Source organism: Gavialis gangeticus, unplaced genomic scaffold (assembly GCF_001723915.1).
Source record: "Gavialis gangeticus isolate Ggan-Ray unplaced genomic scaffold, GavGan_comp1, whole genome shotgun sequence".
NCBI classification, from domain to species: domain Eukaryota; kingdom Metazoa; phylum Chordata; order Crocodylia; family Gavialidae; genus Gavialis; species Gavialis gangeticus.
The window spans coordinates 12,705,178-12,726,327 of NW_017728998.1; the positions used below are offsets into that span (position 1 = coordinate 12,705,178).

The 21,150-nt window shown below is 41.6% G+C and overlaps 1 protein-coding gene across 1 annotated transcript in view; it reads left to right on the top strand.

Moving 5' to 3' along the window:
* The first annotated feature begins 440 nt into the window (after window positions 1–440).
* The window catches only part of ADAMTS18 (ADAM metallopeptidase with thrombospondin type 1 motif 18), a 125,232-nt gene continuing 104,522 nt past the window's right edge, over window positions 441–21,150 (top strand). Inside the window, exon 1 of the mRNA XM_019505270.1 lies at window positions 441–782. Coding sequence (XP_019360815.1) covers window positions 441–782 — 342 coding nt within the window. The remainder of the gene's footprint in view (window positions 783–21,150) is intronic.

Below are 21,150 nucleotides of genomic sequence, written 5' to 3' on the forward strand. Positions count from 1 at the left end.
CTAATCATTTGAACAAGCGGCATGACTGTCTACACGGTCTCAGTTATGGTTAAAACAATATAGCACTTAAAATATTTGTTTTAGGGGGAAAAACCCACTCTCCCCAGTCGACAGCTATTAACGTATGGGGAGGGGTGAAAAAAATCTGTAGACCTGCCCTTGATGACAAATGTCTTTACAGGAGTGATTGTGGGAAAGTTTGCAGCTATTCTAGTTAGTCTTTCTCTCTCAGTGGGGCGCAAAGGAAACAAATCCTGTTTTAAAGTCTCTGACTTACATGGGACTAACGAGTTGCTTTGCACAAATTTCTGCATACGTATGTGTGTACACCTAGCCAGTAGGTCCTCAGTGTCATTCACAAACGTGAGAACTCTTCTGGCCGTAATGAAAGTCTGCTGTTGAACACGACACCTACTTTCGTTGCTGGTTAAAAAAGGCTGATGGTTAAATATTTTACCTTTCCAGATTACATATTTGTGACACCCGTCAAAGTGGATTCCAGTGGATCGTACATTTCGCATGATGTTTTGCACAGCACTAGGAAAAAGAGATCGACTCAGAGTTCAAAAAGTTCCTTGCACTACAGATTTTCAGCATTTGGACAGGAACTGCACTTAGAACTGAAACCTTCTACCATATTAAGCAACAGCTTTACTGTCCAGGTACTTGGGAAAGACGGAGTCACAGATTCTCAGGACCGTGAAGTTGACCAGTGCTTCTATCAAGGATTTATAAGGAACGATAGCACCTCTTCAGTAGCAATATCTACATGTGTAGGCTTGGTAAGTGTTTCTTGCACGCTAATTCATTGCTAGATTTTCATACAAAATAAAGCGCATGAATTGGATGAATTGATCAGATTCTTGTTGCGTTTAGGATATTTTTGCATGTCGTGCACACGTGATGTTTATTGTCAACTCACATCATCAGCTGAACCACTGCCATCAAATTTAACAGCGGTGCCTCAATTATAGGCCATACACTTTGGCATGCCACCAGTAGTCTATGGATCACTATTTTGAGGGGAAAAAATGTTGGTAGATGTACATTAATTCAACCATGGGACATTTCATTCATCCTCAGGACAGTCATGATATTTGCAGTATGCAGTACCTTGTTGTTCTTAAAAGGTAAATGCTTGTTCTGCAATTAAAGGGCAGTCCTACCCATCTTTAGAGAGAAGATTCCTCATGTAAGGAAGGCTTTCAAGGTCAATCCCTAAGCTTATAAGAAAATAAACAAGGTGTATATGATTGTCCAGGGTCTAAGAGAAGAATTAAGTTCCACTTCTTATTGAAATCGAAGGGGAATTAGGTGTCTGTCCCTTATGATCCTTCCAGCCTACAGTAGGAAAGCAATCGTATTGTTTCAGCTCTTTCATGAATGCACCAAATATTATGCCTACAATATTAGCTGTTTACTTCTGGTGTTCAAATTCATGAAGATGTATTACTAAGAGCAATGCCTTTTTTTCTACAGTACATTCTGTGGTATCTTATTTTTAAGGAGGCTTTCACTGATTCCTTGCTACAATGCAGAAAGATCATTCACAGATTTAAGTAATCACTGGAAGCCTCTTGGATAAAGAGTCCCAGCTTTTTGTGCAGTCATGCTAGAAGAATGTCTAGTGTGCATGAAGGGGGAAGTGTGAATCAAAGCAATAAGATTCATGGTGGTACAGTATGTGGGAATGTGTTTCTCTGATGGGGGTCTCGTATTTGGACATATGTTTTTGGACAGACGATGGGGGTCTCATATTTGGACATATGATTACTACTATTGTATGGCCAGACAGAAGAAGAAGGGGTTTGTGGAAAATACTGTTTCATTTGAAATACTTTTCACACTGGTTCCTATTGAACTCTTGGGAGAGGTTGGTCCACTATGAAGAGCCATGGGGTATTGCTGAAGGTTTCTTGAAATGGTCTGGATTATAAATTGAACGGCATCTTCTCTGCTGGTAACAGCTACGGGAAGGTTTTAACATCTTCTTTTGAGTATCCCCATCTAGTTGAGACTAAAACTTTTGGAGCAGGTCCTGGGATTTGGAATGAAGCATTCATTGTTTTATATTTTATTCACATGATGACAGTATTGACTGCTACAAAGATATAAAGATCTTGGCTTTGTTTTGAGTTGTCTCCTGTTTGTGAAGCTTGCTTTCCTGACCGCTGACTTTTTTTTATGCTTCTTTGAAAAACTGGTTACCTGGAGAACCAGGGTTCAAGTTTGCCTTCGGTTTATCTAAATTACAGAGAAACTGAGTTTGTTAATTTTAACTTACTCTGAAAAGGATCTTTGGTTTTTTTAGAGGAACTAAATTAGTCTACGTGTAGTACAAGCTAGTTTATAATGAGCGAGTCTACCCTGCTTTCTGCTTGACTTCAAGCTAACATGGATACCTATGTCTTTTTGGTCTTTTACAGTGTCTCACTGTATAAATCAATGTGACTGTCTGTCTGCTTAGGAGAGATGCAGAATCTGAACAGAAGTGAGCGAATAGAGTTGACTGAACAAATTTATTGTGGCAGAATTTGGAGAGTGCTTTCCAATGCCAGCTGTCTCAGGCTGTTACCTTCTCTTACCTAAAGCTGTCGTACAAATTAAGAGACATTTTAAGTTGACAGTCTGATTCATTTTACTGCATACTCTGTTCCTATAGATTAAAAAAAACTGCAAACAAACTCTTCTTGTTCTTTTTTTTCATCCTTTTTACAAACTTCAGCATGTTTGGGGGAAGGGAGGGACCCAAAAATATTCTCAGTTTAGAAGTTAACTACATTTTTCTGCTCTAAAAATATGCCGTTGTCTGTCTGTACAGACAGCCACATAATTTTTATTGTGTTCCAAATTCAGTAATCATATGTTAAGTCTGGACACTTTGCTGTGATCAAGGGCACCTTGTGAATAGCCTCTATATCCTCTTTGCACCAACTACTTTTGTCACTTGGTTGCCCTTCTTTCCTATCCCCTTTGTTCACTGCCCTTAAACCGAAAGTGGTGTTTCTTCTATATGGTTGGCAGCACTAATCTTTCCATTGTTCCTTTCATTAGCAGTAGCTTCTCTACAATAAAACAGCAGTGACCCATTCTTTCAAGCTTGGAACACCACAATGTGATTTGGAAGCAATTGCATTTCAATACACTACAGGGACTCTTTGATCTAATTTTTTGGATGACCTAGAGTATTCAGTCATTCAGCTGTCTGTTATCTGCCATTGCCTGCAGAGTAGACTTTGGGAGAGAAAAGATCTGTGTGTAATGGGCTGTTAGGCAGAGTGACCCTGGAGTAACAGTAAAAAGGAACAAGGATCTGTTGCTTTACCGTAGACTACATTGAACTCTATGTATCTAAATGAAACCTTGGCCTATAGTTTGGTGTGATATAAACAATAGAGTATTTGAGCCGTGCATTTTTTCATACTTGTTTGTAGATTGTGTCTAAAAGTTGTGTGTATTAAAATCAGCAGAAACATTTGAATGTAACAAGCAGGATTTGATCCAAGGTCTTTAATTGGAAACAGATTTCATGGCACTGTGATCTATTCATTTGGCTAATAGATTTCCCAACAGCTACACAGGGCTATTTTTTTTTTGCCATATATGGGCAGCTCTTTGGCTATCCACCCTTACATTGTCATCATAAAATACAACGTTTGGATATTTAGATGCTTTTCTACTTGCACTGCAGCTTCATTGTCATGGACAAAAGGAAGCTTTTCTTTCTATTTGCAAGTGAAAGACATGTTTCTTTGTTGTCTTCTGACCAGTTCTAGGGAGACAAGTGTATTACTTCAGGGGCTGCATCCATTGCACGTCTGGTTAAAATATTTTCTACTGACGTAGTATCACCAACAAGATTGCTACACAAGAACACTTAAGACAGATCTTCCCACACATCTGTATCTGTCAACTCCATAAAAATGCCACTGTTCCTACTTTAGAGATAAGATACTGGTATATCAGAAGGCTTATTATGAGTCAATACCTATTTCCAGCATTTACAGTTTCCTTGGTATACATTTGTACTTAAAGGATTTAAATTATTGCCCAGGGCAGAGTACAAGAGAACCAAAGAGTTGCATCTCCTGCCATGTGGCCTAGTGTCATTTTTAATATTCACATATGGGTTTATGAATAGAGCAAACATATTTTACCATTAGATAAGATCCTTCCACATAAAGTTAAACTGCCATAGAAGAGATATGCTATTATCCTATATGTGCTGCATAGACAGGAAGGAAAGTTGTGGGTGAGTTACTTATTTGTAAACTTTTGTGAGAGTGTTATTTTACTGTGGGCGTATCAAATACAAGGTAAATATCAATGGATAAGGAATTCAGAGAGAGCGAGCAAATGACTAAGGTAGCTATTAGTACATGAATTACAGGATCCTTCCTGCAGTTGGTCATTTTGGGTCAGACCAAAGCCAATTACAGTCAGTGGAAAAACTCTGTTTGTTATATTATTCAACGTCCTGTCTTCGGGTCAGATACAGGCGTAAGCTAGTGTGGGATCACTGAGTTTAGAGGAGTTGCACCTGCACACACTAGAGCTGAATGCGTGCCTGTCTCCTTTGTATTTACATACCTCAATTATGGAGCAAAGAGCCAGCTTCAGGCATTATCTAGGGCCCTGCTTTGTTTTTGAGAAGACGTGATTGAATCTTTCATTGTAAGGGTCCTCTTTGCCTTGTCTCAAGTTATATTGTGTCTGTTGGTGTCTAGTCAAGGGAAAAGGGAAAAAAAGGGGAAAGGATGAGTCATGTTACACTCACTGAGCTGTCAGAGGAGTCAACGAATAGGAAAAGTTTTGGAAATAGCAGCATGAGATCCACAGGCGACATGTTAATTCAATGGGAGTTGTATGTGTGCGTGTCTGAGGGCAGGGCTTGGTTCACAGTATCAAAGCAGCCACAAAATTAAAGCCTTTTAGGCCACCAAAGAGGAAGGCAGGCAGGGAAACATGTACCTACCATTCTTCCCAGTCATTTAATTGCACCTTTTATTAGCATCGAAGTGCACTCTCAACAACATCTGTCATTAGTAAAATACATTGAAAGCCATCATAAGGCACTTCCTCAGGCAAATGTCAGTCCAAGTAAGCAGGCCAAATTCTGCTCATTTACACTGGTGTAAATCAAAAGTAATTCTGCTTGTTTCAAGGACGTTTATCCCAGTATAAAAGTAAAGGAAGCTTTTGGCCCTGTGGGATTTGAGCAAGAACTGAGGTTTTGACTCCTTAAAAATATTACTAGTTTATCCAACATATCAATATTTAGATACTGTAATTGTGGTGCCATTACACCAGAATGGAATGAATAATTTGAACTGTGCTTGAAATAAAGACCCTCCGCTGTTTCTGAATTGCTAGTCCCTCGTATCCCAGAATTCATCCGTTACTGTAATAGGATGAAGAAGTAGGAAAGCAAGTCTCCTTTTCACTTTTAGGAAAAATCTTCCTGACATTGAGAAGAAAAGAACATGCCTGGAAACATTTAACAGGGATTTAGACAGGGAACTACAGCTACTCCTCGCCTAACGTTGTAGTTACGTTCTTGAAAAATACGACTTCAAGCGAAACGGCGTTAAACGAATCCAGCTACGTCACAGTAGTTACCAACTAGCAGACGGCGCCCAAACAACGTTATGACCAAACACTGCGCGACTTTAAGTGAGTATGTTCTCTAATAGAGCCGCAACGTAATAATGAAACAACGTTAATCAGGACGACATTAAGTGAGGAGTACCTGTAGGTATTATAGTTCAGGACTTGGTCCTACACTTGCTGATGGGAATGAGTTGAATGTCTGTACCACCAAAGGGTCTTCTTCATCTCTGTGTGCTTCATCCCCTTTTTGTTGACTTCACGGTGTACAATCAGGCTTCATGAATTCACTGCTGTCTAAGTGTTGCAACAGAAGTAGTTGAGGCTAGGGATTAGGGAATGGCTGGGCTCTTGATGGCATTTTATGTACATATGGTACGGCACTCCTTTAGTTCCTTTGAAGCAGTTATGGATCTACAGTATTAACTTCATTGTGGCATGTCATTGGCAAAGTCATTCATAGATGAAAAAATCCTTGCAGGACTAGAGCCTGTAGGAGCGTTTGGCTCTACAGGCCCCAGCCTTTCCTCAGCTTCCCAGCTCCACTGCCCAGGCTCTGCTGAGGTAGCACAAGAAGGATAGGGAACAGCTGCAGGTCCCCAACCTGGGGGCATTGGTAACATATCTAAAAGAGCAGGAACAGCCAGCTCGTATGCCAGTTCACCCTGCAGCATCTGCAAGTGTAGAGGGCTTGGTAAGAGCATGTCTGGGGCATAATGACCTTACATCATTTGCAGATAAATGGCAGCTGATCCACTGGGGAAAACAGCCAGATTTAGCTGGTTTAAGTAACAGTAGGCCAACCTTAAATCTAGCATCAGGATCCAGAAACCAATCTGTTTTTTAAACCAGTTCCACCATCCTCTTCCCTTAAAGAGTCTGGCTATAACTTCTGATTCATTGGAGGCTGACCCATATCCATTTCTCCAGCTACTCAGAAAACAGTAGTGTTTCTTTAGCTGTCACAAAGACTTCCCATTAAATTTGGTTCCCACAGTTATACAGGAGATTACACCCAAATGCCATAATAAAGGTCAGGAGAGGATGATCTGTCTGGATGGGGACTTGACCTCCTGATGATGGGATGTCTTTGATGTAAATGAGGGTTTTTATTTTAAGCTGCATTATTTTGATTTGGACTATACTGATTATACACAGTAGGACTTTTTTTTTCCTTTGTCTTCTCTTGATTGTAGCATATGTTGGAAAAATTAAACATTCCACTTACTCATTTTTAGAGTGGCAGTTTCTGGAGGCTACACTGAATATCCATCTGTGCAGGGCTTCATTGCCTTCCCCTTCAGAAACTGAATTTAGTACTTGTGGAGGGTGGCAGATTTGCAGAACTGGAGACGAAAGGCCTGTGTTTACCCAAAACCCAGTGCCAGCCTGGGAAATAGGAGTTCAAGCACCCCATGTTCTAGGATTGTTGAAATGACACTGCGGTGGAGCGGGTTGAAACAATGCTTGTGCATTGCTCTTGTCTATTTCAGGAATATTTAACATTGCCATAGATTCTGTTGGTAGGATATTCATAGTGATACTCATCTTGTTCGGGGCACAGGCTGTTTTTGTCTTATGCAAGTACAGCACTTAGGATAGTAGAGCCCTGGACCATCATTGTGCTCTCTGGGCACTTTGTGATACAAATAATCAGCAATCATTATTTCTCATAACTTCGTTGGAAAAGTCTATTCCCATTATGCCCTACTGACTTCAGTGGAGCTGTGATCAGATCCATATCTAAGAAGTATTTCTTAACCTCTGCAGCGAATAACTCATGAAGCTAACAGAATATCTTTGAAATACCTTGTTGAATCTACTCACTTACACCCTTCCTGTGACGAGGGTTGCACACTGAGCTTGAATTTGCTGCTTCGTTGAGTGGTCTAGGCTAACGTCGGAGTTATAACAATTTATCTGCGGGTGACACAACTGGGCTGTGTAGCTCAAGTTTTTTTTTCAAAGCGTGGCTGCTCCAGCTAAGGCAATTAGAGAGGAGTTAACAGGAGGGGAGAAGTTGAGTTAGTTCTGCAGTGAAAACAAGATCAATGGGGCTATACTGACTGACATCAGCTGAAGATCGGACTCCTTATCCTTCTGTATCCTTACCCTTTTTCCTTTGTATGGGGAGAGCTCTGACTAGCTGATAATACCTCTTTAAGAAAGCATATCTGAGTTGGATTTCCTTGAATGAATACCTTACAAACAGGTTTTCCTTTGTCTTTCTAATTATGGCAATGGAAGCAGGGGCTTTGGTTCTTTTTTGCCTTTTCTTATCCGATGTCAACCCAAATTCTGTTCCAACAGGTTTACTGTAAGCTACAGTATGCATTTTCTGTTCATTTGCACTGACAGTGATTTGACCAGCCAGTGATGGTTTGATGAAAGAACAACTATTTTTTTTCTTATAGCATAGCATCGACTTAATCATAGATGAAACAAATATAAGGAAGCTTGAAATCGTAAGAGCTTTCATTAATGCAAAATTTGTCACATGGCAATCTCAAATCAGTTTACCAACATTCATTAATTAAGCCATAACAGATACCCATGATTTAGATATGCCATTAAAAAGGAGAGCATAGCCTGCAATTCTTTGAAAAAAACCTCACAGGACAAGTCAATAATCTTCTCTGAAATCAGATATTGAGGGCTGGAGAAATATTAGCCAATCAAATTATATATGCAAATAAATGAACCTTGATTGGCCACAGGTGAGTGCACCAAGCCAACTATTGCCCTATGACACGATTTGGAATAATTTTCCTGAACTTACACTTAACTTCAAAAATGTTTAATTAATTGATATGTTCTTAACAGATGCATATTACAATAGCATAAGTGAAAAATTATTTGATGGTAGACAATTATTTGATGAGAATCAGGCATGGGTTGCCTGTGTGAGGCATTTGGTAGTTTGAGTTGATCTTTACTGGAATGATGGCTGGCATGTGAGAACAGGATTGCTTAATCATACCCATTTCTCAGGTAATGAAACAGAGGCAACAAGATGATGTGATTTACACATCCCAGCCATGGGATGTTGGCTGTTTTTTTTTTTTTTTTTTAAACCATTTTGTGCCATTCCATTAAACTGCGTCCCCCCACACCCGTTCGCTCACAGACCTTAAGTGCTTGTGGATTTATCTTGAGAGATAGAGATCTCTCTGTGTTCACAATGGAGTTGCTTTAATACGTCTGGTCGCCCTATGTCTTTTTAGAGAGCCCTTCTTTATCTCTATGTCTTATAAATATTAATACTACTTCCCACTGAACCTACAAAAATAAACTAGATTAACGCTCATTTTTCACTCCTGGTTTGGCAGCTGACGGCAGAACGCAGCACCAGTTCATTTAAGAGTGTAATATATTTTATGATATAGAATATATCACCCGATCCGGAAAATAAAGTGCGAAGACAAAATACCAAATGTAGAGGTGCTGGAGCACACAGGACTGACACACTTAGAAACCACTAGCAAAGAAGAGGAGGTTGTAATGGCTCAATCATGTCAGGGGAATGAAGGAGACCATATTCACAAGAATATTTTGCAGAGTGAGATTTGAGACAGCTGTAGAAAGTTGGGGCACCCTATATGGCGGTACCATGACGTGTGGGGAAAAATGTTATGAAGTCACAGATTTCATAGACATTAGGGCTGGAAGGGACCTCAGAAGATCATCGAGTCCAGCCCCCAAAGTCATTCAACGTCAGTGTAGGAAGCTGGGAGAAGCACCACACAGAATCCCGTCCGATCTGCAAGGAACGTCTGGCACTGGGTGCAGCACAACATGAAGCGGCTTTGATCCAGAGGATGGAAGCAAAGTGAGGGAGAAGAAAGCAGCTTGCTGTAAACTAGGACTCCAACTCAGACAACACATGGATCTGTGAAACTTGTAACAAGCTATGTCACTCTCGAATTGGGCTTGTCAGCTGCCAGCAGATCCATCAGGTACCTGGCTAGACTTCTTACATGATCCAGAGGATCGATGGTTGTCTCTCATCATAGTCTGTGTTTAACAGACAAACTCCTGACACATCAATATTACTCTTTTCTGCTCCAAGATATAATCTTTATAAACAATTCCAGAAAAAAAATTAGATTTCCAAAGTCATCAAATTAAGAACAGCTCTGGTGGTTTTTTTTTTTTTTAACACGAGTAATTATGCTTAAATGAAAAGTATGCATTCTAGTTTAAAAATAACTCTTGCTAGATCAGACTCGCTTTATGTACCACATCCTCATTCTTTCTTTCTTTCTTTTTTTTTTTTTGGAAGGAAGTCATTATTTGAACCACAAGTTTTAAAATTAGTTTAACCTTAAACCTCAGGAAATGTTTAAAGTTAATATTGTAATTAGAAATATAATACTGTAGGCAAAAATGAAAATGATTACGGTAAGGAAATCTACAAATGATGCAAAACAGAGGATGCTGGGAAAGGTTTTGATTTAAAAAAAAAAGGCAAGTGATACGTAGCACCTGTTACAGTCTAAGATTCAGGCAGCATGTATTGCTTGTATTGAACACGTGCATAATATTGAGATCAAAATTGTGTGGCTGTGATTACTGGTAATGCTTGAGTCAAAGCCAAGTGAAATCAGGAAAAAGATATTTGTTGATGCCAATGCCCTTTAGATCAGATCCTACCACAGGGGGGAAAAAATCCCATTTCAGTCTGCCATGATCATCTTACTCCTTGAACCACTACACATCTCCATACATCTTATTATCATTATTTCATTATTATGTGGCTCAGCAGTCAGCAGAGACATGGGGGAGGGAGGAGGAAGAGAAGAGACTATATTGCTGAGTCAGCAGGATAATCTGGAAGGTCGGTTTCCATTGTAGAGGCTTTTATAAGAACCTTGTAAATAACCCAAGGTAGCACCTTATGCTCAAATGTCACCCAATCCAGTGTCATATACTAGAAAAATAACTAACTGAAGAGTAAGGACCCCATCCTGTCCTGGGGGGCTGTTATCACTGATTAACAGCCAGAAGTGAAAATAAGCAGGAGGTCAGCCAGCTACCCAACAAACCAGGAGCTGCTGCTGCCATTTTGAGATTACAGTGAAATGCTTGGCACCTGCCCTGCAGCTGGCAGATGCCCTTCAGTGCATTGTTGTCAAGTGCATTGACTCTTCCTGGCTGCGAGAGCGTAAGTACAGTGGGAAAAATTGAAAGGACGCACACTGAGAAGCCAAAAGGCAGGAAAACAAAGCAACACAGCTGGATTGTGCCCAATGCCTGAACCAAGTCCCTTTTGAACGACAAGACCTGAACCAAGTCCCTTTGAGGTCCATGGATCACACTGCGATCACTGTTGACCTTCATGGCTCTTGAAGGATACCTCAAGTGTAAACAGGGCAATGAACAGCTTTGCCTCCTTGTGACTTTCAGACAAGGGATGGACATAAAGTTCCTGAGGACTACCTAAGACCTTATTCAGCCTTAAGGGACTCGGGAAAAGTAGGGCACGGCTTCATGCATCTTCCACCCCAGTAAGGAGAGGGAAGGGCATATGATACCTAAAGAACGGTGTTGTTCTTGCATTGTCCTGCATGCCAAGCTGCTCTCGATGACCATTTTGCAAGCCATAGTATGTCCTCAGAGCTGGGGTGCCCTGGACTGCAACTAGGCACTTTTAGTCTGCCTTGGAGAAAAATCCTGGCTAAAATAGCTTGCAGTCAGCACAGTGTGTCACTGGGCATCAGATTAGATTACTTGCAGAGTGACAAAGGGCTACTTTCTCCATACATCTGTGTGATGGCATAACTACTGGTGTAAGGACAGTCTGGGATCAGGAGATGAGTCAGCGCAAGAAGCTGACAGACTACAATAAGGAGCTGAATCTCGGGATCAAAAACTATGTCAGGAGTTGGGACCTGATGACCTCTACATTGCAGCCCAGGTTTATAGCCTCTGGGATGTGTCATCCTGACAGGTTTTTACTCTGTAATTTTCTAGTCATCCCTTGAAAACAAGCCTTTTGATGGACAAATTAGTAACTTGACAGCAAATGGGTTGGTGGGTTTTTGTTGATGTTACAGCTATTCTGATGCTTTATTGAGTCCAATTTTTAAAAGTTACAGAAAAACGGATGTAATATTCTGATAAGAAAGGAAAATGGAAGGATAGAGAATCTTACTGCCACAGAGATAAGGCTCTCTCAAATATATCAGCAAGTATTTATTATTTATAACGGACATCAGTATGCTGACACTCCTGCCTTATTCCCTAACTGAGTGAAATGGGGGCATGACTGGGTTCAGGCAAGCACAGAGGATTTTGCAAAACGTTGAATACTCAGTGGAAGTATTGTATATCTTTGTGGACACTGCCTGTGTTCAGGGAAGGCTGTCCCACTGAGCTGGATGGAATTGCAACCTGCACCTGATGTGCTAATTAACAGGAAAGGAGATATTAAAACAGATATAAAAAGCCATCTCATTTACTCAGGAATTTGTGCTAGCCTTTTACTCTTGCTTTTGCAACTACAGACCAGTGCAATATCCAACTCCATTAATGGTGATATATACTAGGGGTGCGCGAAACAGGCCCTATTCGATTCGGATTCGGCCGGAATTGGAGACAGCGATTCGATTTGTTGATTTGGATCAGCGTCGCTGATTCAACTTGGCTGAATCCGAATCTGAAGATTTTGAGAATCAGCAATTCGGCCATAGACACAGCCTTAAATATTTTTTCTACATACCTTGAGGTACCAGGCGTGGCTCGTAAATACTTCCAGTCCACTTCCGGGTCCACCGGGGAGTGTGCAGAGGCCCCTGGCTCGGCAGTTGGCTGTGGGGGACCCCAGGTGGCCCCCCAGACCCAGGAGGCACCAGTCGCCGAGCCGGGTGCACTCTCCAGTGGACTCCAAAGTGGACTGGAAGTGCTTCTGTCTACTTCTGGGTCTGCTGCTGAGCACGCTGGGGAGCCCCCGTGCTTCTGTGGGACGCTCCATGTGCCCCAGCATTGCAACATTCATGAGCTGCCTGCTCCCTTGAGGTATTTAGAAAAAATATTTAAAGTTGTGTCTATATCCAAATTGCCAAATCTTTCTGAATCTCTCTGAATCAATTCAGAGAGATTAAAGGGTCTCCTGACTGGATTTGGATTCGGAGATTTGGCCACTGTATTGGGACAAATCTCCACCGAATTGAATCCGGGACCGAAGCTTTGCACAGCCTTAATATGTACTATAACTAAGAGGAAAACACATTGCAGTACTCCTCAGTCCTAACCTCCTTTTGGTGTGATGTTTGTTAAAAAGCAGCAGCTACACAATTACAACAGTTTTAAAAAATATAACTTCTTTATACTCGAGCAATTATGCTTTAATATAAAGGATACTTTACCATGCATACATTGCATACGAATGTTTAGCACACAAGTACTTTCATGCATATCAGTGAATATGTTATGACTGTTATGATCACAACAAAGTCCATACAGATACATTAAAGGAGTAATTAAAAGTTCATTAATTGGTCTTCTAGCATGGCTAATGTATTCTGCAAGATTGCAATGTGTGTTTATTGCTGCGGGGTTTCATGATAGTGTGTGATTGTGCAATACGATTTAAATGACTGTATGGTGCAATTCGGTGTTGTGACTTTCTCAGTTTGGTGAATTTAGCATGTAAATACCAACAGAAGCACAATCAAATAGTATCTCGGGGTGAAACTTTTTCAGTGTGATGGGCGGAGGTGAGGGGGGACTTAAAGCCTGGCTTATCTTATCTTGGTTTTATTTAATGCTCCTAATGCAGAATGGTTCTCACCCATGAGATATTTGATTGATTCATAGCAACTGATGTGCAGTTTTAAATTACAGTGCTTTCAATTTCTTTGTTCCTGACAGATAAGGAGGGTGGGCATTTCCTGATTATATGGTATAAATTCAAAGCATTTTAGTTCCCTTGGGTGCTATTTGGGGTTAATTTACTTCCACAGAACATTAACACTGCTGGTTTTATGCTGTGGGAGGAGTATATTGTGTAACATGCTGTGAAGAAAGGAAATGTCTCACAACAAGAGGTCTTTCTGGCTCTTCCTTTGTTTATGGTACCACCTGGAAAGAAGAAAAGGTGGAGTGAATGAGTGATGGTCCAGATGGACTGCATGAACAGTCACATCTTTAGTCATGACATGTTACACTGTGCAAATTGCTGCTGTGAAGTGGCATGGTAGAACAGAGTTGCATTTTAACTTCTGGCAGTACAACTGAAGATCACAGAAAGATATACGCAGGTATAAATACCGTGTGGCCTCCTTAATACCAATGGTCCCACTGAAGTCATTGGGAATGGATTCACCGAATCACCTGCCTTTATGTAGATGGAACATGGGGAACAAGGCTGGGGAGAAGAAATTTATTCACTTACCAGAATAGGCTTCAGCTCCTCAAGCTTTCTCCCACGCAGGCTTCGGCTTGAACGAACACTACCTGACATGTTGTTCATCAGTCGATCTCAAAGTACTTTACAAAGGAGGTCAGAATCAACATCCCTGTTTTATAGGAGGAGAAACTGAGGCAAACAGAAGGGAAGCAGATTGTCCAAGGTCACCCAGCAGGCCAGTGGCAGAGACTAGAAGCCAAATCCTACCATAACGCAGCATCTGCCAGGCTAAAAAGTGTCCCACCCTTTATAACACTCATAGAGGAAAAGGGGTAGCAGACTTTTGGAGATACGCATTCAATTGTCCCCATTATTCCTTGCCCAGTCTCCTCCTCTGTTGCATATCAGGTTGTGCGGAGATCCTGTGTCCTACTCCACTGACATAGAGCATCCTCCCACATACAGCATTGCTACAGGAGCTTAACTGTGGTATTAAATCTTTACTCACTGAACCACAAATTTTAAAGAGACTACTGTGCGAGGGAGATGGCCATGTTTTCTCCAGTGGCTCCAGCACCACTGAACTACAGTGAGAGACTGCATAATTGTTTTATTGCCTGCATGTGGTTGCACAGGTACACGGGCTGGTTATTTTCAAAGAAGCCTATGAGGAAGTAGGCATCCTAATCCAAGCCTTCATTTTTGGGAATTAAAAGTCATTTAAATCATTACTTATTATCTTTAGAATACGTACTTCAGATTCAATTTCTCCAGCCATAAATTTTGCTTCAGTGTAGTATTTGTTAACACATAAAATGAAAGCCTCATTGGTCCCTCTGGAAAATACTTGAAAATGAAAAACATTCACCAAAGTTTAAAAAAGTTCTCAGTTGTAAGAATGATAATGTCTAAGGCAGAGGTTCCCAAAGTTTTTATGCCGTGGCCCGGCAAACTGTGGCCTGGAAGTGGCTGTGGCTCGGCAAACTGTGGCCCAGCAGTCACAGCCAACCACGGCTGAAATGTCCTGCCGGCAGACAGGTAATGATGCCCCCCCCCCGGCAGGGGTGTGAGCCAAACCCTGCACTGCCAAGGGCTCTGCACAAGGAGCCACAGCTTTTATGCCTGGCTCTGCAGGGCCACAGTTTGCTGGTCCGCGGCCACTTCTGGTCCGGCAGCCAACCGTGGTGCAGACCGGCAGCCAGCCTGCCACAGCCCCACACTGGGCCGGGGATTCAGAACTGCCCCCGGTCCATATTTTGCCCACCCCTATGCTAGACCAACTTATTTCAGGCAGATTCTCCTGGAAGTAAAAATTGCTTCCAAATCTAATCTTTCCTATGATGTTCTGTCTCTCTGTTTCGGGGGTCCATGGATCCTTGAAGCGTTACAGATCGTTGGTGGTCCATAGACCATACTTGGAGAACCAAATGTACTAGGCAATTAATTTAGAATGTAGAAGCCTTCTTCAAGAAATGCAGTTCATTTGTTTGAAACAAACAACCTAACAACTGTTTGCCAGATGCAACGAGAATCTAAGACCTCTTCTCCCTTGGGCCAGTTTGTAGAACTTTATAGGAGAGGGAACATTTATGTTCTTCACTCAGTTTCTTTTCCACCCTCTCTTCCTCTCATCTTTGAACCTCTGTAGGGTACAATATAACGAGTCCCGTCTACTCCTTAATGCAAAGAAACATAAATACTCCTACGCAGTTTATCACGCTTTTCATAACAATAGCCCCAGCCAAAAAGCATGTTGTAAAATTGCAGAATGTGACCGACTCAGTGTGGTATGTGATACAGAATTTACCCTTTCATTACCATTTTTGTTGTATGGGGTATGGTAAAGAAATAAGCTTTATTATAAAAGGAATTAAATCACAGCGCCATGTCTAAACACCTGTGAACTTTGAGATGTTAGGAATAATAACACTTGTTACTGATACGCTGATGCAAATAACGCTGATACAAATGCAGATCTGAACACTACACTTTGGCCCTATCACTAAATACAGGTATCCCTCACTTTATGCAGGGTCTGTCAAATTCGCTGTTATGTGATGACCCTTTTTATACCAAAAATTCGTTATTTGCGAGGTCAATTCACTCCTATGTGATCTGTGTGGTGGAAGCCCACAGTGAGCTGTCTTGTGTGGTGCATTGTGGGAGTGATGCACACCAAAATCTAGTCTCCTATGGGGATCTGTGCTCCTCACTCATTGTCTGTGACATGTGTTTCTGTAGTTGCCATCCCTGTTATGACAGTGCCCTGTGCTTGTGTGTACTGTCTGCTGGTGATGAGTACCAAAATTGTCTTGTAAAACTGGTAGAAACGGGTCTGGGGGTCAGTACAGTCGAGGTCTTGGAACATATCTCCATTTGTTATGTTGTAAAGTGGGTTCCCTTTATGTGAATTCGAGATGTGCCGTTCTCCAGGAACGCATGTACAGCATAAAATGGGGGAAACCTGTACTGTAAATCGCCTTTTCAACAGCTGTAAATTGGCATACCTTCACTGATTTCAAGGAAACTATCTGAACTTATGCCAATTGACAGTCCAGGCAATAGTAAATCTAATAATAGTGTCCTGGTAAAGACAGTTGCAATATTAAACAGTTATAAATTCTTGGGAAATCACTGGGTGTGCTAAAACGTGTTTAATACAGAAATAGCTGCATTGCCAACAGTGAAAGTTATGTCTTGGAGACCTTCTAAATATAGTGATATTAAGATTTTTTTTTTTTTACAACGGGCGTATTTAACTGGGTGTAACTCAGCTGATTTTTAGCAATGTTGCATGACCACTATATTCAGCCACTTGTCCTTTATTCACTGTGTTATTGGGTTGACAAATATTACAAGCCCCATTTTTGTTGTTGGCTTTTGAGATGGTGACCTAAACTGGCATTCATGATTTTGTTCCCCTTTTTTTGAATGTATATAGTGTGTCTTACAACTGGACTATAGCTCCTTAATTGTGGATGTAAAGTAGAGGTAAAAACATTCCTCATTGAACCCAATTCATTTGGTTCACATGAACTTAGGAAAGTGGATTTTATGGGTGCAAATTTTGCCCATAAAAATGAGGCTTTTTGTGAATGAGAACCAAGATAAAAATTATTAAGTTTAGTTTGACAGATAACTTGCTACTTCTTTCAGGGTCTGTTTTATATTAAAAACTGGATGTTCTAAGAAGTTTATGTGGCTCACCATATATCTAAATGTTGCAGTTGTCATTACATAGGTTTCAAAAGGTTGTGAAAAACTGTGAGAAAATGATGAGACATTATTTGGACCCAGCTGATGTTCGACAGAATAGTGCCACTGCAATTTGGATTTAACGCAATTTGAATGGCCTCCAAAAAGAAATAAGTTTTGCTGTTTTTATCAACAGCTTAAAAACAAAATGAGATTCAGATGCATTACGAGTACTATCCCATTTCGTATGGGCGATTACAGAAGAGATGAAATTTACTCCCTCCCATCCAGATGTCAAGTGAACAGGGTAACAGCACATGGATAGGCTGTAGAACAGCAGGGGAATTACCTGTCTGTCTTCAGGTACTTATATGTTCCCTTGTATTGGAACATAACCACAGTCTTTTCTGTCTTTCTCATCACACTGCCATGAGAACATGTTCTTAGACATATTTTACAGCCGAAGATTTCAAGCACAGAGAGCTTAGGTTTGTGGAAGAACAGGGAACTAAATCCAGGTTTCTCAAGGCCCAGACTAATGGCTCACACCCAACGATTCTCAGCCAGGGTACTGTGGGGGGCACTCAATATTAGGTGTGCAAACACCTACACACAATTCATAAGATAAACCCAAAGATTTCAAATGGAAACTCATTGTGTCAAAACCATTCTGACCTGGAAGAATTGCTGTATTATTTTTCCATCATCAAGAAATGAGTGAAAGCTAAGAGCTGACATTTTCTGAGGGGTGCCTTGAATCTAAAAACAGTTAAAAACCACTGTTGTAACTAGTGGGGCATATTTACTTGCCACACTTGTCCTGACCAAAAATATACTGGGTCAGACCAATGGTCTGTCTAGCCCAATATTCCTCTTCAACAGTGGCAGAAGCGGATGCTTTAGAATAGGGCTGTCCAGTTTCTTAGCCCCTGGGGGCTACACCAGAGAGGGTTGAACACCCTGGGGGCTACACCAGAGAAGGTTGAACACCCTGGGGGCTACACCAGGCAAGCCATGTGCCTCCCCTCTAGGCCACATGCTGGGCAGATGCTCCTTCTGCTGCACTAGGTGCCCACACAGGCACCCTCCCACTGCCGCACTGGGTGACCCCCTCTACTGCTGCAGGACACCCCCATACTGCTGTACTATGCAGGGGCAATTTCCCCCCTCTCACTTCAGTACACCTCTGGCAGGCACCCGCAGTGCTGCATTGAGCATCCCCCCACTGCTGCCTCACGTGGGCATGCTCTCACCTGCACGGCCCCGATCCTCCCACACAGCTTGGCCTTTTCCCCAGCTACCCTAGTCCAGTGGCGGATTTAGGCTTAAACTACTTAAGCTACAACTTAGGGCCTCACAATATGAGGGGCTTCTAAATAAGAAAAAAACCCCAAACTGACTCAATATCAAGTTTTATAATAATCAGTTGGGAGATAAAGGAGATATGGGAAAATGACTCTCTAAATATGGACATTGTCATTCGAATATGACAAAAATATACATATATATGGCTCCACAGTCATCATTCATATTGAGTTCATAAATGTATGCAGAACTCACAATAATTTATCTTAAACTTCCATGAAAATCCATTTTTGTGGATTTTGTGGATTATTTTTCTGTTAAGGTGGACTTAGCTTAGGGCCTCAGCGTGTCATCATCCGGCACTGCCCCAGCCCTAGCCCCTGGGACAAGGGCAGGAAGCGCCAGCTGGAGCAGGGAGAGGGAACCCCGATATCTCGGTTGCTGTTCCAGCCAAAGTGAAGGAGGGAGCGGTGGCTGGGTGAGAGTGGGGGCCACAGTTTAAACCCTGGCGGGTTGCATGTGGCCTACCAGTCAGTCCTGCTTTATAGGGGAAGCCTACGGGCTTTTTTGGTGGGGGGGAGGGTGACTGCTATAATATATGCTCCCTACAAAGTTACTTTTGGCCACTGGTGTATAACTAATGTATTACAAGGGGTATTTCAGAAGCCATTGAAATCAAAGGGTTGGAAATCACTAGTTTGGCATCTTAGGAAGCACTGCAGCTGGCAATCAAGCGTAACTTGAGCCCAGAATCAGACAACATTGTTTTAGGAGCTGGCTGAACTATTCATAGCAAGATAAAATTGTTACGTGCATTGAGCTTGATTTGTTCTGTGTAAATTACTTCAGATCAGTCACCAGCCCTCCTCCCGTGTGTTTGGTTACACCACTCTAGCTCTGTGCTTACCATCTCGCAGTACTGAGTTCACAAAGTCTGGCTCAGGAAAATAATCCATGGGTACTGCCCACTTGTACTCTGGCCATCTCTGGCCAGTGGAATAGCCTTTCTAGATCCCTTGCAATTGTGCAATTTAAAGCAGACCTGAAGTCCGTAGTTTCATTGTTCTCAAAAAGCACACCTTGTCAGCAGCCAGCGCTGTGTTGTAGCCAGGATCAGCTTGTGTACCGGTTTTGGTATTAGGAGGCTGTCATGTCTTTCAGATACGCTGCTCCCTGGCCCTTTTCAATATTGCCAGATCTCACAATTTTATTGTGAATCGAGTGATACGTGGTGTCTTTCTTAAAGCCCGAGTTGCTGGAGTTGTGTGATCCTGTGAGAATCTGGGCTTGCATTAAAAACAAAATAAAATAAATAGGCCTCTAATGCTTATGGTTATGGCCAAAAACATTGAAAATGTGACCTGTAAACTAGAAGGCAAATGAAAGAGCCCCAACATTCATTATTTTTATCCATGTCATGATTTATCTGTCATCCTCATGGTTCTGCAGGGCCTGAGGCATGATTTTCAATGTTTGAGGTTTCATTTCTGATCGAGGGTGACGCTGCTGGTTTGGAACATTAAAGCAAGTATCTGATAAATGCAGGATTCCCACCGCAGAAAAGGATGCTCAGCTCTGAGTTTTAATAGTCATCAGCAGCTGTCTACGCTGAACTGTTCATTTTCTGTTTTATTATTTTCCCGTGGTATTTATTGCCTTTGTGTCCAGAACAATTAGTCGCATCCAATTCACGAGGGTATACATTTAATAGAGTAAAGCTCAGAGAACATTAGCATAGAAATATTACATCTGCTTAAGTACTATTAGCCATACATGAAAAAGAAATATAATAGTGATAATACATTTTCATTGCACCTGTTCATTAGTGTGGATGGAATAAATCCTAACAAATACTTTATTATGAGGGAAATCCAGCTCTGTTCAAAGGTCTATCACAAAACCTCATTTCAGTCCTGCTGTAAGGGTTAAGAGGATGATCTGGCCTTTTGATCATCCATAGCCATGGTGTAAATTTTACCTTGTATAAATTTGGCCTCTTGCATGATGGCTGTAGTCATCCTGGAAGCACCACTGACCCAGCAAAGCATTTGAGCATGTGCATTACTTTAAGCAAATGAATAATGCCGTTGACTCAGTAATGCACACATTTATGTGCTTGGCTGGCTCAGAGCCTTAACTAACTCATGATCTTATGTCTACTGGTATTGCTCTTGATGCACCCCAAGTATTCATTCAACTGTGAGACAACACCTGACAGATACCTCGCTGTCTCCCTTTTAGAAAAATTGAAGCATCAGTGAATTCATACAATAATCCTGCTAGTTCCTGGTTGCTCTGTGATGGATTTCAGGACTGCCACAAGGAATAAAAATAACTAGATTTCATCTTTCTGTCACACAGGCCTTGCTTAAAGAGACCATCCCCGACTACTTGAATAATGATCAGGCCTAACTTGGATCTATGTCTTTTAGCCCAAGTTGCTTCCTGGAACCATTAGATAGGATAAACATAGATTTTAATGGGTAAGTTTGTGTTCACACTGCTTTGCTGGGCCCACACTGACAGAATCAGTGAAGATTCATATTACCTAGTGTGCAACTTGGCAGACATCTTGACATTTATAGTTAGGGTGACCGTACATCCTGGTTTGGCCAGAACAGTCCTAGTTTTTGTAGGCCATCCGAGCTGGTTGGTGAAAGTCGAAGCAAAAGTCCTGGATTGGCACCACCCTG